General features: G+C 41.2%; 2 protein-coding genes across 2 annotated transcripts in view; both read right to left on the bottom strand.

The window, feature by feature from the left end:
• The window catches only part of CPLX4 (complexin 4), a 59,491-nt gene extending 58,594 nt beyond the window's left edge, over positions 1 to 897 (bottom strand). The window contains exon 1 of the mRNA XM_060760796.2: positions 490 to 897. Within this exon, the coding sequence (XP_060616779.1) occupies positions 490 to 656 (167 nt within the window). The 5' untranslated portion in view covers positions 657 to 897. The remainder of the gene's footprint in view (positions 1 to 489) is intronic.
• A 5,790-nt stretch (positions 898 to 6,687) lies between these two features.
• The window catches only part of LMAN1 (lectin, mannose binding 1), a 34,412-nt gene continuing 26,407 nt past the window's right edge, over positions 6,688 to 14,692 (bottom strand). The window contains exons 11-13 of the mRNA XM_060761346.2: positions 13,140 to 13,293; positions 11,442 to 11,563; positions 6,688 to 8,573 (exon numbers count right to left, since the gene is read on the bottom strand). Of these exons, the coding sequence (XP_060617329.2) occupies positions 8,537 to 8,573; positions 11,442 to 11,563; positions 13,140 to 13,293 (313 nt within the window). The 3' untranslated portion in view covers positions 6,688 to 8,536. The remainder of the gene's footprint in view (positions 8,574 to 11,441; positions 11,564 to 13,139; positions 13,294 to 14,692) is intronic.

Here is a 14,692-nt window from a genome sequence, read left to right as displayed (position 1 = left end):
ACAACCCCACCAGTATTCAGATTTGGTTGCATCAGATATTTGTGCCCAATTTAGTCCAGTGAATGAAAATACATCCTGTATATCAGATATTTACATTACAATTCATAACAGTAGAAAAATTACAATTGTGAAGTGGCAATGAAAATAATTTTATGGCTGGGGGTCATCACAACATGAGGAACTGCATCAAGGAAGGTTGAGAAACACTGTTCTAGAGACAGCGTGAAACATTAAGAACAAATATATCATATTTTTCATTCGTTATAGAGAAAGTATCTGGGATAGCCTAGTTATGTCTCCCTTTCCTAAGAATCTGCTGAAAGAAAATATAAATGCAAGGTCATTTTAATTGGAGGGGGAAATCATAGAAGCTCCTTGAGAGTCAATAGCATGGAGAAGGCCCCCATATCCTCCCTGTAGTTTTAGTCCCTTGTGAACTGCGACAGTCTGAATTGGTTACGTGCAGTCAATATGGGGCAGTGCACTTACTTCTCTTCGATGACTTGCTTCTGGTACTCCTCATACTCTTCCCTGGTCATTCCAGCCGCAGCAGCTGGGTCGCTAGGAGCGGCTTCCTCCGTTTTTTCTTCTCCCCCTCCTCCAAGTCCCAAATTTTTCACCTGGTTGCTCAGCATACTTTTCATTAGGAAAGCCATTTTCTTCTTCTTTTGCCCTCAAAAATGCCCTCCTCGCACACTGAACAACAAATTTGGAATACGACTGATAAACAGGGGAAAACACCCCCACGAAAGAAAATAATAAACTAGTCGGCAAATGGAATTTCCTACAGTCCTGGAGAAGCTGGTGAAGGGCACCGTGCTAGCGAAAACTGTATGCCAAAAACAGTTTGTCAGCCATAATCTGGATTAAGGCAGTGAAGTCCTTAGTATCCAGAGGCAGATGGTTCAGATTACTCAGAGGAAAAAATCATTAGATGCAGCTACCTACTTTTTATATTAATACCTTAAGCCAATTTCCATTTTTTTTAAAAAAAAGAGTCACGATAGATATTAAGACAATGTTGGTTTTTCTTTGTTTTGAGAGAGAGAGGCACAAATAAGGGAATAGAGTCTAGTCTACTTGATGGTAATGTTGCTCTGGTTAAGTGGTAGGATCCAGTTGATTACATCCATGTTGTGAAATGGGTCAGCAAATCATGTTGGCTAGACGGGAACCAAAGAGGTAGCAGACGGAATGATAGGATTCTTCATTAAAGAGGAATCTATCTTTTTATCCATTAACATTGTTATATCCCATAGGGCACCGGATTTCAGTCTGATGTGCTCTTTCAAGTGCTTAGATGGATTGCAGATGGCAGCTGGAAAATTCATGTACATTGGAATACTGTTATTTGAATCATCCATGTCACTGTACTTCCAGTTTCAATGTACTGGTGTGAAACCTGGACAGAGTGGAAAACTGGTAGGAAGAAATTGATAGGAAGAAGTAAAACTAGTTTGTAATGTGAAATATAAGAACAGGCCATGGAACAACAGACTGGTTCAAGATTGGAAAAGGAGTTTGACAGGTCTGTATACTTTCACCCTACCTATTCAACTTGTATGCAGAACATATCATGTGATGTGCAGGGCTTGATAAATCCAAGGTCGGACTTAAAACTGCTGGAAGAAATATTAACAACCTTAGATATGTAGATGATACCACTCTGATGGTTGAAAGCGAAGAGGAGCTGAGGAGCCTTCTAACCAAGGTGAAAGAAGAAAGTGCAAAAGCTGGGTTGCACTTAAACATAAAAAAAACCAAGGTGATGGCAACCAGACTAACTGATAACTGGCAAATAGAGGGAGAAAAGGTGGAGGCAGTGACAGATTTTGTATTTCTAGGTGTGAAGATTACTGCAGACGCAGACTGCAGCCAGGAAATCAGAAGACGTTTCCTTCTTGGGAGGAAAGCAATGACAAATCTTGATAAAATAGTGAAGAGTAGAGACATCACACTGGAAACAAAGGTCTGCATAGTTAAAGCAATGGTATTCCCCTTAGTAAACAATGCGAGAGCTGGACCATAAGGAATGCTGAGCGAAGGAAGATAGATGCTTTTGAACTGAGGTTTTGAGAGTGCCTTGGACTGCAAGAAGATCCAACCAGTCCATCCTCAAGGAAATAAAGCCCGACTGCTCACTGGAGGGAAGGATATTAGAGGCAAAGATAAGTACTTTGGCCACATCATGCGAAAACAGGAAAGCTTAGAGAAGACAATGATGCTGGGGGAAATGGAAGGGAAAAGGAAGAGGAGCCAACCAAGGGCAAGATGGATGGATGGTATCCTTGAAGTGACCTGCTTCACCTTGAAGGAGTTGGGGGTGGCCACAGCTGACAGGGAGTGCTGGCGTGGGCTGGTCCATGAGGTCACAAAGAGTTGGAAGCAACAGAATGAATAAACAACAACGTACAATGTTAAAAAAATTCTAAAATTCACAAAATTGTGATACCAATGCATAAAACTGAACGGATTCTACACTGTAACAGCTAAACTGTCATATACAATTATAGGCACATTAACAAAACAATAGGACCCAGATGAAGAGAAATAGTGGTACGAGGTCACCACTGGCAGGCTACGTTCAGGTCTTGGCCCAATTTAGGAAGGCTATCCGTGGCACAGTGGGTTAAACCCCTGTGCCGGCAGGACTGAAGACTGACAGGTTGCAGGTTCAAATCTGGGGAGAGGCGGATGAGCTCCCCCTATCAGCTCCAGCTTCTCATGCGGGGACATGAGAGAAGCCTCCCAAAAGGATGATAAAAACATCAAATCATCTGGGCATCCCCTGGGCAACGTCCTTGCAGACGGCCAATTCTCTCACACCAGAAGTGACTTGCAATTTCTCAAGTCACTCCTGACACGACAAAAAAAAAAATCAACAAAGTGGAGCATATCCAGGAGAGGACAACAGATGTCAAAGCGGCTAGAAACAAGGTTTCTATGAGGAATAACTGAAGGAGCTAGATAAGTTTTCACAATTGCAATGTATGAGTCTTAAAACACTGAAAGAGTAGTCCTATATTGGCAGAGCAAGCTTATTTTTCACTGTTATAGATTTCAAATTATAAGAAAAAGCCCTAAGCTAATGAGTGAGATGAACTTCGCTAATGGTATGGATTTTTTTCTGGCTGCAGAACAAGCCACTGCAGAAGTTAATATATCTTCCTTTGTTAAGATGTCTTTAAGCAAATGTTAGTGGCCTATCGGTGGTGAGTGACAGCTCTTATCAATGGATTGATGTATCCAAGCTTCAAAGTTCTCTGAATTTCTGAATCTTGCACTACTACCTTGGAGAGCTCCTTTCAATTTAACTAAAATGTGGCATGAATTTCTTTTCTCCACTGACATGGAAACCGCCAGCTGCTGATTACAATATACAACAATAATTTCATGGCAAGTTCTCATTCAACACAATGATTCCAAGCTTCAAAAGGGCAACGTCCATGAGTGAAAACAATAAGTACTGTCCACAGTGGCAAGACTCTGTGTTCAGAAGGAGATCAGAAACAGTGATCAGGGTGTGCCATGAGTGGAAAAAAAGCAGAAATCTCCTGACCTTAGCAAGCATTACTAAGATCACCAAAATTGAAGGGGGATGTTGACAAGCTGGAATGTGTTCAGAGGGTGACTGAAATGATCAAGGGTCTGGAGAACAAGCCCTATGAGGAATGGTTTAAAGTGCTGGGCATGTTTAACCTGCTGAAGGGAAAGCTGAGAGGAGACATGATGATGGCCATATATAAATAGGGGAAGTCATAGGGAGGAGGGTGCAAGCTTGTTTTCCGCTGCCCTGGAGACTAGGACACTGAGCAATGGCTACAAACTACAGGAAAGGAGATTCCACCTGAACAGAGCTGTTCAACAGTGGGACTCTCTGCCCTGGAGTGTGATGGAGGCTTCTTCTTTGGATGTCCATCTGTCAGGGGTGCTTTGAATGCAATTTTCCTGCTTCTTGGAAGGGGGTTGGACTGGATGGCCCACAAGGTCTCTTCCAACTGTATTATTCTATATGGAGTTTTCTGACGCCAAGAATGTGTGATTTGCCCAATATGACCAAGTGGGTTTCCCTGGCTGAGCAGAGAATCGAACACTAGTGGCAGTCATAGTCCATTGCTCAAAGCAGTTGGCTGAAAAAGACTTACAAACTAAACATGATCATAGAAATGCATGCAGGTTTGGAGGGCACTTGGAAGATACCTCATGACCACATAAGTAGCCAATTTTACTTCTAGGTTCATAATAGCACCAATCTGTAAACCTTTATGTAGGTGTATATGCATGATTTGAGTGAAATTTAGTATATGACTAATAGGAATTTCTACAAGGCTTTGTAGCCTATCTACATATAATTTCTTTGAGACAGGGAGATTTTGTTCTAGTATAGTGTTTGTGGGATATTAATAGAAAATATCCTAACAATCTTTGGGTACAGCTTTAATAACCATTCCCATCATTTCTGTGCAAATGGGTTACTGCACAGCGCCACAATGCTACTGAACATATGGGAGGAGTCATCCTTGGCTAATCCTTTAATGCACTTTAGTACCTTTCTAATTAAAGCACACCCTGCTCCTTTAAAAAAATAGTACAGGATGTTCAGTAATCTAAACATATCACTTGTTCATCAGCAGATGTGAACTTTCCTTTCGACATAAGATTGCATCTTGGGTGAAAATGATTCCTTATTAGTTTTGCTTTGCTTTATGTCCCAAACATTAAATACTAGGAAATTCTCCCCCTAAAGAAAAAAAATAGCTAGAAAGCACAGGGACACACAAGTTGTAAGCATTTAGAACACAAAGTTGTGGGCTAGCAGATATCAAGTCACAGGGCAGTATTCATTACGTGCATGTTGCAGAAACTTTGAATATTCTCTTTAAGAAGAGTAGTTACTACCTTTTAAAACTTGGGGAACTACTTGTCAATCAGAGATTCCTTGTCAGAGACATGTTATTTATTCGTTCAGTCATTTCTGGCACTTTGCAACTTCATGGACCAGCCCACATCAGAGCTCCCTGATGGCTGTGGCCACCCCCAGCTCCTTCAAGGTCAAGACAGTCACTTCAAAGGTACCATCCATCCATCTTGCCCTTGGTCAGCCCCTCTTCCTTTTTTCTTCCACTTCCCCCAGCACCATTATCTTCTCCAGTCTTTCCTGTCTTCTCATTATGTGGCCAAAGTACTTCATCTTTGCCTCCAATATCCTTCCCTCCAGTGAGAAGTCAGGCATTATTATGTATGTCAGAGACATATAGCATTTCAATTGATCAACATACCTTTTAGGATCTTCTGATTTGTATTTTAACATACTTTTAAAATTATGCAAAGTAGAAATGAGAAACCCTGATGCACGATCTTGCAACCCTCCCCACTTGCAATAAATCTTGCTAAATTAGTAATGTAAACAGGTGCTAAAATACACATTTACTCAAATATTTAATTGTGAAACCACTTGCTTTTAGCATACAGAAGTTGACAATACAATTCCCTTCAGTAGTATTTCCACAAAATAACAAATGGAATTTATTGGCAGGTGTTATTTCTTCACTTTCAGCAATCGCTATCAGTACTACCATATGCAACCATGGTTTAATACACCTTGATTTTATATTATTACAGTATTATCAACATCTGCTGCAATTTAGAGATGTGTATACAATATACACAGATCGGTTAGAAGTGCTACTCCAAATAGTCTTCTGTAGAGTAAGAAAGCATTCCTAGAATCATGATCTGATGGGAATCCAATTTGCACTGGGACTTCACTTATTGATTTACAGCATTTATATTCCTCCCTTCTCACCCCGAAGGAGATTCAGGATTGATCACAGAACATATACTTGACAAACATTCAATGCTGTTACACAGAAAGGACAGACAAAAGATAGAGGTATTTTTCCTCCAACTTTGGCATCCTGGAGGTTGTACTCGATTCCGGCCACGAGGGGGTGGGCTGTCACTCCATCCTCTATGATGAAGAGTCCTTGATCACTGACTTCCACCATTCTTTGATAGCCAGCACTTTCTGGTACTTCATTTTTGTGGTGCCATAAAATACCTCCCTGCTTAAATTATGCTTTATTTCTCTACCCCCAGCTCACAGCTGTTTTCAAACTGCTTAGGTGGACAGTGAGCTGGGCTGAAGGTGCCCATCCCGACCCAGGGCTTCGAACTGCCAACCTTTTGATTGGTGTGATCTTCTTGCTGTTGGTGATTAACCAGCTGTGCTAAAGCCTGGCCCTCATGCCTGTTTTAAATGTAAATATTTAAATTAGACAATGTGCTTGCTTAATATACCTATTTCGAGTCAGACTAAACTGGCTTAGTCACAATTATCCCATGTAGGTGTTCAGACATGGAAAGGATTAGGTAGGAAATCCCTGCATTTTTTTTCTAACATGGTGAAAGATAGATCTGCTTGGAAGAATGCTTCCTTTTGAAAGGAGACTATCGTGAATTTCTTCCACTAAAATGAAAGGCCAAGGCTGCAATATTTTAGTATTCCGGCACCAAAGCCGAGGTGTAGTATACCCTTGGGTTTGACGTGGATGTGCGGGACTGGGTCCCCTTGTTATGATCTGGTCATCGACCCTAATAAAATTTACTTACTAGCTGTAGCATTAATTCCAGCCCATAAGTTGCTTTGAAGCCTGGTTTCAGCCGATTAGAACACAAGATACAATATTGGTTGCTTCAATATTTTAATATTCAAATTGAAAGCATCACATCTGGGAAAATTGACATACTGAAAACAAAATAAAAATGTTATCTACACAGGGATTCCCATTTCCCCCAAATATACTCCCCCCCCCCCCAAAAGGTGGGGGGCCAATAGAATCAGCTCTTATAAAATTAAAAGCACCGAAAAATCCCTTTCCACGCTCAAGGTGGCATTTTCTTTGGTGCTGGTGCGAGGAAGCCGAGGGCCAAAAATCCAATATTAACAATCACTTGAGCAGCACATTCTTACAATGACAGCTTTTTTTTATATTTTCTACTGTCATTTTTCTAAGGCATTTCTAAAAATAAAATCTTGCTGGTGTGGAACTGGATGAGCTATTTGACGTTTTTGTTGTTGCTGCCGCTCCTTGCTAATCTGTCCCTATTTGCAAAGCAGCAGGTCCTTCCTTCAGATGTACTATTGCTACCAATGTCATAGCTGGGATTTGTGGAAGGATTTTTGAAAACCAGGTCTCCATTGCATAGATTTCTTCTTTCTCAAAGTCGTTAGGGACAATGGTTTCAATGCGCGTAATACTGAATGTGGTAGAAGAGTCATTCCCAAACTGTGGCTCTTCCAGATACTGGACCACAACTCCCAGAATGCCTCACCACTGACCCAATTAACAGGGGCTTTGGGGAGCTGACAGGGTTGAGAACCTGTACAGTTGCCTTTTGCTAAATACCCCACTTAGAGGAGTTCTAGTCACATCTGAATCTAATTTAAGGATATGGGATACCTTGATCATGTAAACTTGAAGGCAGCACAAGTAACCAGCTATAGACAAGGCTGGGATTCATTAATATTTCCTATTAGTGGACCTCCCTAAGAATTTTTACATGGAAAAGGCTGCCAGACAAAATACTTGTGGCTTTTTGAATACAATACTGATCTAGGATTAGCAGTAGGAGAGTAAGGAAGGATTAGGGGAGGGAGAATTTGTAAGAACGCTGTCAAGTGTTCAGGAAATGCTCCCGGGATATTGAACACAATGCTTTGGAGATGATAGCGTCATTCTCAAAGGTTTGATGCAACGTCTGTTTAGTTTGCAACCATGTTTAGTAGATATTTTGATTTTCAAGAGGCCATACTCTCACCAAGGTGTATTCTGAAGTCATGCAAGCTAAAATCTCTTCCTTGAAGAGAGGTTAAAGGACACCTTCGCAAAAGTATGATCAGTGTCAATAGTACAAAGAATTATATCAAAACATGCTGGGAAGGACTACAACTTCCTGTAGATTTTTCCCTCTACGAAAGAAAACCCCATTGAAGACTGAACTATTGTTTTAGGGACTGCTTCTCAATCAAATGTCTCTGTTGGTAGCTGATGTTTCTGCTCATTTTTCAGCGAGGGAAGGCAGGCCTAAAACAACTTGAATTTCCTCATAGCAACTCCAGAGTTTGGCAACATCTTTCCATAAAACCAAAGAACAATGCAGTTTTAAGATCTCCATTGTGCCAATCAGTTCTGCAACAAGGCCATGACAGTACATCCTCCTGGCCAGCGCACCTTCCAAAAACAATATAATAATAAAGTAATATGGGTGAGCTCTTTTCACAGTATTCTTCCATGGAAGTACTGGGGCAGTAGAGAAAGGGGCTTCATTCCAGCTTCTCTGGGAAACTCAAGGACAGAGTTATGACTTTTTTGCCACAGTTCTCATAGTTAATTTTGCATTTTCATCCCAGATTCCACGTATGCAGCAAAAACTCAATAATTTGAAAATATTGAAGCATTTTCAACACTAAAGTTTCCCTCATTTGCAGCTCACGTAATGCTCTGCATATGCCTACTGAAATGCAAACTGGTCATCAAAAAAACTTCTTTGCTGCTGCTTCTTGCTGAGATCTGCACAAACGCAAACAGAGAGAAATCAATTAGTTAAATGAAATGAAATGTGTTTTTATGCATTTCTTAGCTGCCTTTCAAAAGTACTCCCTTCACATGTGGCTTCAAATACAAGGGTTGAATGAAAAGTAATGCCTCCACCTTCGTTACTTAGCTTTGGATGGGAATATTTTAATAAATCAAATGCAGAAATAATCATTAGAATGTGCTCTTTAACTACCACTATTCACTTTTCCACATAATCACCAGACAATTGGATACATTTCTGCCAACGATGAACAAGTTTTCTGAAGCTGTCACGGAAAAAGTCGACACTTTGTTTCCGCAACCAGCGTCTCACAGTTCTCTCGAGGTCTTCATCCGAAGCATAATGATGTCCCCGCAGATCTTCTTTCATTATCGGGAATAGATGGAAGTCAAATAGTGCTAAATCTGGACTGTATGGAGGATGTCGTACTGTGGTGAAAGCCAGACTCTGAAGTTTCAAGTCTGTGCACTTTCATTTCAGGCATCAGCATCCTGGGTACCCATCGTGCACAGATCTTCCAATAGCCAAGCAAAGTAATAATGTGACCCACATGTTCTTGTAAAATGCCGATTATGCTTGAAATTTCTCTGAGTGTTACGACGATCGTCCTGAAACAATTTGTCAACCTTTTGCTTGTGAAACTCAGTGGCTGCTGCCATAGGACATCCAACTCTTTGTTTGTCACGCAAGTCAGATGTTCCCACCCCAGCATCTTTAAACTTTCTCACCCAATGACACACAGTACTCACATCAACACAATCACCAAAAACAGCTTGCATTCTCTGATGAATCTCCTTTGGGGTGACACCTTCTGCTGTCAAGAATTCAATGACTGCACATTGCTTAAGTCACATTGACTGACTGTCTGCACAGGGTTCCATAATTCGCACTTTAACAACACAACTGTTCAATGCTAAGGCTTCCTGCCAAAATGTAACTGTAAAGGAGAGTCTACTGAGCAAGCCAGTACCTGCCGCATACCAGTACTGCCATCTGTTGAGGAGTTACGAAGGTGGAGGCATTACTTTTCATTCAATCCTCGTACAAAGTAAAGAAAATCATAAAACTGTGATTTTTATAAAACTGGCTTAAGTTAACCCAGTAGCAAAAATCGAATGCATAATACCTATTCTAAACTGGAAACTGAACAAACCCTTCTTAAAAACAGTCAGCTGTATCTCTCTTGGAAGGGAGCGCCTCTCAAGAGAGGAGATACTTTGTCCAGTTCTGGGCACAATTCAAGAAGAATGGTAGACTCAATTGGGAAAGAGCCTGGAAACGATGAATCCCTATGAAGAGCAGCTTAGGGAGCAGGGCACATTTAGTCTGGAGAAGAGAGGGTTGAGAAACAGTGCTGTAGAGCAGGGCTTATTAGATTTTACCATTTGTGACCCCTTTTGGCCCAAGACATTAACTGATAATAAATAAACACTTGCAAGGCTCACTAAACAAGTTGTTTTTTTTCTTTTTATGAAGTACAGCTGAAGCATCTTCTACAGAGACCACTGTAAACACTGCACAACAGAATCGTGTAAATGACTAAAACAGCCACGAGGTTGCCAAATTTTGGGACCCCAACATTATGCTAAAACCCCATTTGAGGTCTGGACCCCTGGTTTAAGCAGCAGTGCTCTAGAAAACAAGGAGACATTTTCATCAAGGGGAGGGGGGCCTTCCTGGGTCAGTATACTTTGGCAACTGGCCTCACTTGTTGCAGAAGGATGAGAAATGTGCTTTATTTTCATTACAGATGTTCTCAAATTGTGTTTTAAATTGAAAATGCTGTATACCATGCAGCTGTAGACAAGTCTACATAGGGTCCACCAAATGCAGCACCCAAACACGAATCAAGGAACATGAAAGGCACTGCAGACTAAACCTGAGAAGTCAGCCATAGCAGAGCACCTGATGAACCAACCTAGTCACAGAATTTTATTTGAGAACACAGAAATACTGGACCACTCCAACAACTACCATGTCAGACTACAAGAGAAGCCACTGAAATCCGCAAGCATTTGGACTATTTCAACAGAAAGGAGGAAACCATGAAAATGAACAAAATCTGGCAACCAGTATTAAAAAAAAACCTCTAAAATCAGGATAGTAAATAAAAAGCAACACACAAAGGCAGGAGAATTCCAGACAAGAATCAATCAGGGCCCGCTAACATTTCCCAACAAAGGACCCTCAAGCAGGAAGCTGCAAGGCCATTCAATGATAATCAAGATGGCCAATTGCAGCATTCACACTTGCCTCAAGTAGACAAGAGTTCTTTCTCCCACCCTGGACATTCCACAGATGTATAAACCCCACTTGCCTAGCTTTCAAAAGATCCCTCAACCTCTGAGGATGCCTGCCATAGATGTGGGCGAAACATCAGGAGAGAATGCTTCTGGAACATGGCCATACAGCCTAGAAAACTCACAGCAAACCAATGCTGTTATCTCTGCTATGCTTTCATTGTATTTATTCTATTTGATTGTGAGTCACTTTCAGTCCCATTCTTAAAAGAAAGACAGAACATGAACTGAACAAATGAATTAATAATTGATGACAAGACGAATCAGTATTCCTTCAGTGACTAAGAAGCTCATTATTTTTACATCCACTGTAATGTTATTTTAAGTTTCTCTGCACCTGTTGATGCCTCCTTCTGGAGCACTGTTTCATACTTGTGGGCCACTAATTCAATTCAACTATCACACTATGGTGTGTGTGTGTACATGCATCTTCAAATTCCCTTATAGTTGACAAATAGTGACTCCATGAATTCCATAGCATTTCCTAGGCAAGGAATGACTCAGAAGTGCTTTGCAAAAACATTCACAATAGCTGCTTACCTATACATGATGTAACCAATGAACAATAATGTTTGGACTGCTACAAATACAAAGAAGTGTGTCGTAGATAAACAAGATGGAAACTGTGGCAGCTCTGGACATTTGGGCTTTTCGTTTGATGGCTACAAAACAAGACAGCAGAAATTATTTCTCAGCAGGAAGAAACCCAGTATGCATTTCTTTAGCGTTATTTATAGTGTACTTCCATATAAGACAACGCAAGACCTAATCTGATAGTGGGATACATGCAATAATACAGCGGAAAGAGAGCCCTGCTGCCAAAGGGTAAATCTGGACAACACAACAGAACACTGACCCCCAATTTTGGAAGCTCCCCTGCCAGAATGTAAGGAAGTATGTGTTGCCCTCTAAAGGCAAAATCCAGAAGGGCTCTGAATCCCAGAACACAGACATGTCAATTCCACCCCTTTCCCTGGAGATGGTTTCATTAAAAGGCCTAGGAGATTACCATGACATAGGGCAGGAATGAGCAAACTTTGACCTTCCAGATGTTTTGGACCAACCCACACAATTCCTAACAGCCAGTAGGCTGTTAGGAATTGTGGGAGTTGAAGTCCAAAACACCTGGAAGGTCAAAGTTTGCATTTGCCTGGCACTTCAATGTGTTATTTGGCAGTATGGATAAGGAAGGGAAAGAGACAAGTCTGCAACCTCTTCCTTACATCAACAAATCAGGGGGACTTTTGATACTATAAAATTATAGTGCAAATTGCTTTATATCATCTGGACAGATGAGATTTGTAGTTTAGAGAGGGACATTTAGCATTCTCATCCAGAGAGCTCTGTGTCTCACCAAATACAAACCCCAGGATTCTATGGGATGCAGATGCAGCAGTTAAAGTGGAATCATAGAGCATGTAATGTGAAAGCATGCAGTATAAAAGGGTTCCAGATGTGAGGTAACTACATGAAGGTAGTCCTCACTATTTCTGCTTCACTCCCTAGCTCTTTACCTTTATGGGAAGACACACTTGCATGTTAGGTGGTCTATTTTGGTCCTCCTTAGGAGGTTGGACTGGGTGGCCCATAAGAGCTCTTCCAGCTATGATTCCTAAACAAGTCTATTGCCCTCGCAATAAAAAACACCAGTTAGGATCCAAAACATAGTCCTCTTATTGAAAGCTGGTGGTGTGTGTGTGTGTGTTGGGGGGGGGGGGATCCATCTCTTAATAGCAAATTGTGTTGGAACAACCCAGCAGCAACCCATCTGTATTTCAAGAGAGTTTTTCCTTCCTTTTCTAAGTCACTGATGTGAAACAAATGTGTGCAATGCTGCCTACTCTGGAGTTGATTTGCAAGACTAAAAGAGTGGCTCAACCATGAGGTTAAAGTGCAGCACATTATGATGCTCCATCCTGCTCATATTGCTGATATTGCTTCCTGCACACATGCTAACTGGCAATGCTATCATGCACCAGGTCAGTAGTACAGAAATCACTCAGCAGTAAAAATGAACAATTGTCCCCAACTGGAGTTTCCATTTCTTTGCAGGTGAAGTGTATACATTTAGATCTGGAGTGTGTGGAGACCTAGCTACCCATAAAAGTAACAACCATGCAGCTCTGATCCATTTGCTCTGCACATGTTTTGACACCTATTCCCAAGGCTGCAGGAGTCCCTGAATGGCAGCGTGTGGACTCACTGAACTGCTTGAACATTAGACACAGAAAACAGTACCACGTTTCTCTGGACTAGATGTTCGATGTCCCTCTTTACGACGTGAAGATGATCCTTGATGTCATTGAAGTGCTGGGTTGTTTCATAGATGCCACCAACTGACCCAGCATGCTGAATACCATTGACTTGCTTTAGGGCTTCTCCTATGGAATTCCTGGAAGGAAAAAAGAAAAACCAGTTCTCAGCACCAGCAACTCTTGGCTGCCTCAATCTTTTATTTGTAGGTCTCCTTAAGTCAATCTGAAAGGTTCTCAAGTCTCTCAAAGACTGGAGAATAGACACCATTGGTTGTTTGTGCTCCAAAATTAAGAGGACCCATGGGTTCAAAGAAAAATGAGAAGAGATCTAGGAAAAGTGTTTTGACATCAGTATAAAAACATAATGCACCCTGCTTAAATTGTCCCTTTAGGATTCTCAGTTGAGAGCAGTAGGTTCTCCAAATGTTGCTAGACTTTAAATCTCATCAGCTCTAGCCAGCATAGTCAATAGTGCACTAAGTAAGAGCAGCCAGCAAGAAATATAAATTGGCTTTCCTAACTTGGAGGGACGAAGATTTACAGGATCCATTTATCCATGCTTCATTGCACAGGGATACCAGAAACAAAGGATTCCCCCAGGCAGCAATCAGCCAGACTTTGAAGCTGCAAGTCTATTAAATGCTAATCAAAGTGGCCAATTGCAACATTCACACTTGCCTCAAGCAGACAAAAGTTCTTTCTCCTACCCTGGACATTCCACAGATATATAAATCCCACTTTCCTCATTTTCAACAGAACTCACAATCTCTGAGGATGCCTGCCATAGATGTGGGTGAAATGTCAGGAGATAATCCTTCTGGAACATGGCCATACAGCCCGGAAAACTCACAGCAACCCAGTGATTCTGGTCATGAAAGCCTTCGACAACACCTACCACAGTATACCTCTGTATCTCAGTTGCAGGAAATTACTTTCAAGAGGACTCTCTCTTAGATCTCTCCTGCTTGTAGTTTCCCCATAAGCCTCTAAGTGGACAGAATTGCTGGGCTAGATCGGCCTTTGGTCAGATTAAGTTGGTCTCTCCTTCTGTCTTACACTTGATACTATTTCATTCAAAGCACCAATTAAAAAGGTGAATCAACCAACGTCCCGTAAACTATGATCACTGAGTTTTGAAAATTGGTCCAAGACCTGCCTCACACAAAGGCATAGGTATAAACATTCCCAGTCCTGACTTGCAGCCAACTACATCTCTCCAGCATAGCTTTCTCCTGCATGTCTGAAGAATGCTACCAAAGAGAAAACCGCTCCAACAGGATCGCTATTACTTTGAAAACCATGCCTTTCAAAAAGAGAAAACACACTTTCCAGGGATATAGTCAGAATGGAACAAATTTAACCACATTGTTCTATTTGATTTGGCAAATTATTTCAGCTCTCACAAGCCAATCTACTTTTTGTGTCTTCAAAAGTAAGTCCCTGTATAAGACTGGCGTCTTAATCCCTCTCTAAGCGCACAATTCTACTCTTTTTAAAAAAATAAGCAGATGAATGAATTGAATGATTTGAATCCAA

This window comes from Anolis sagrei, chromosome 2, assembly GCF_037176765.1.
Source record: "Anolis sagrei isolate rAnoSag1 chromosome 2, rAnoSag1.mat, whole genome shotgun sequence".
Classification (NCBI taxonomy): Eukaryota; Metazoa; Chordata; class Lepidosauria; order Squamata; family Dactyloidae; genus Anolis; species Anolis sagrei.
Note: the sequence above shows the minus strand (reverse complement) of the source record. Positions and strands in the feature narration are given on the sequence as shown.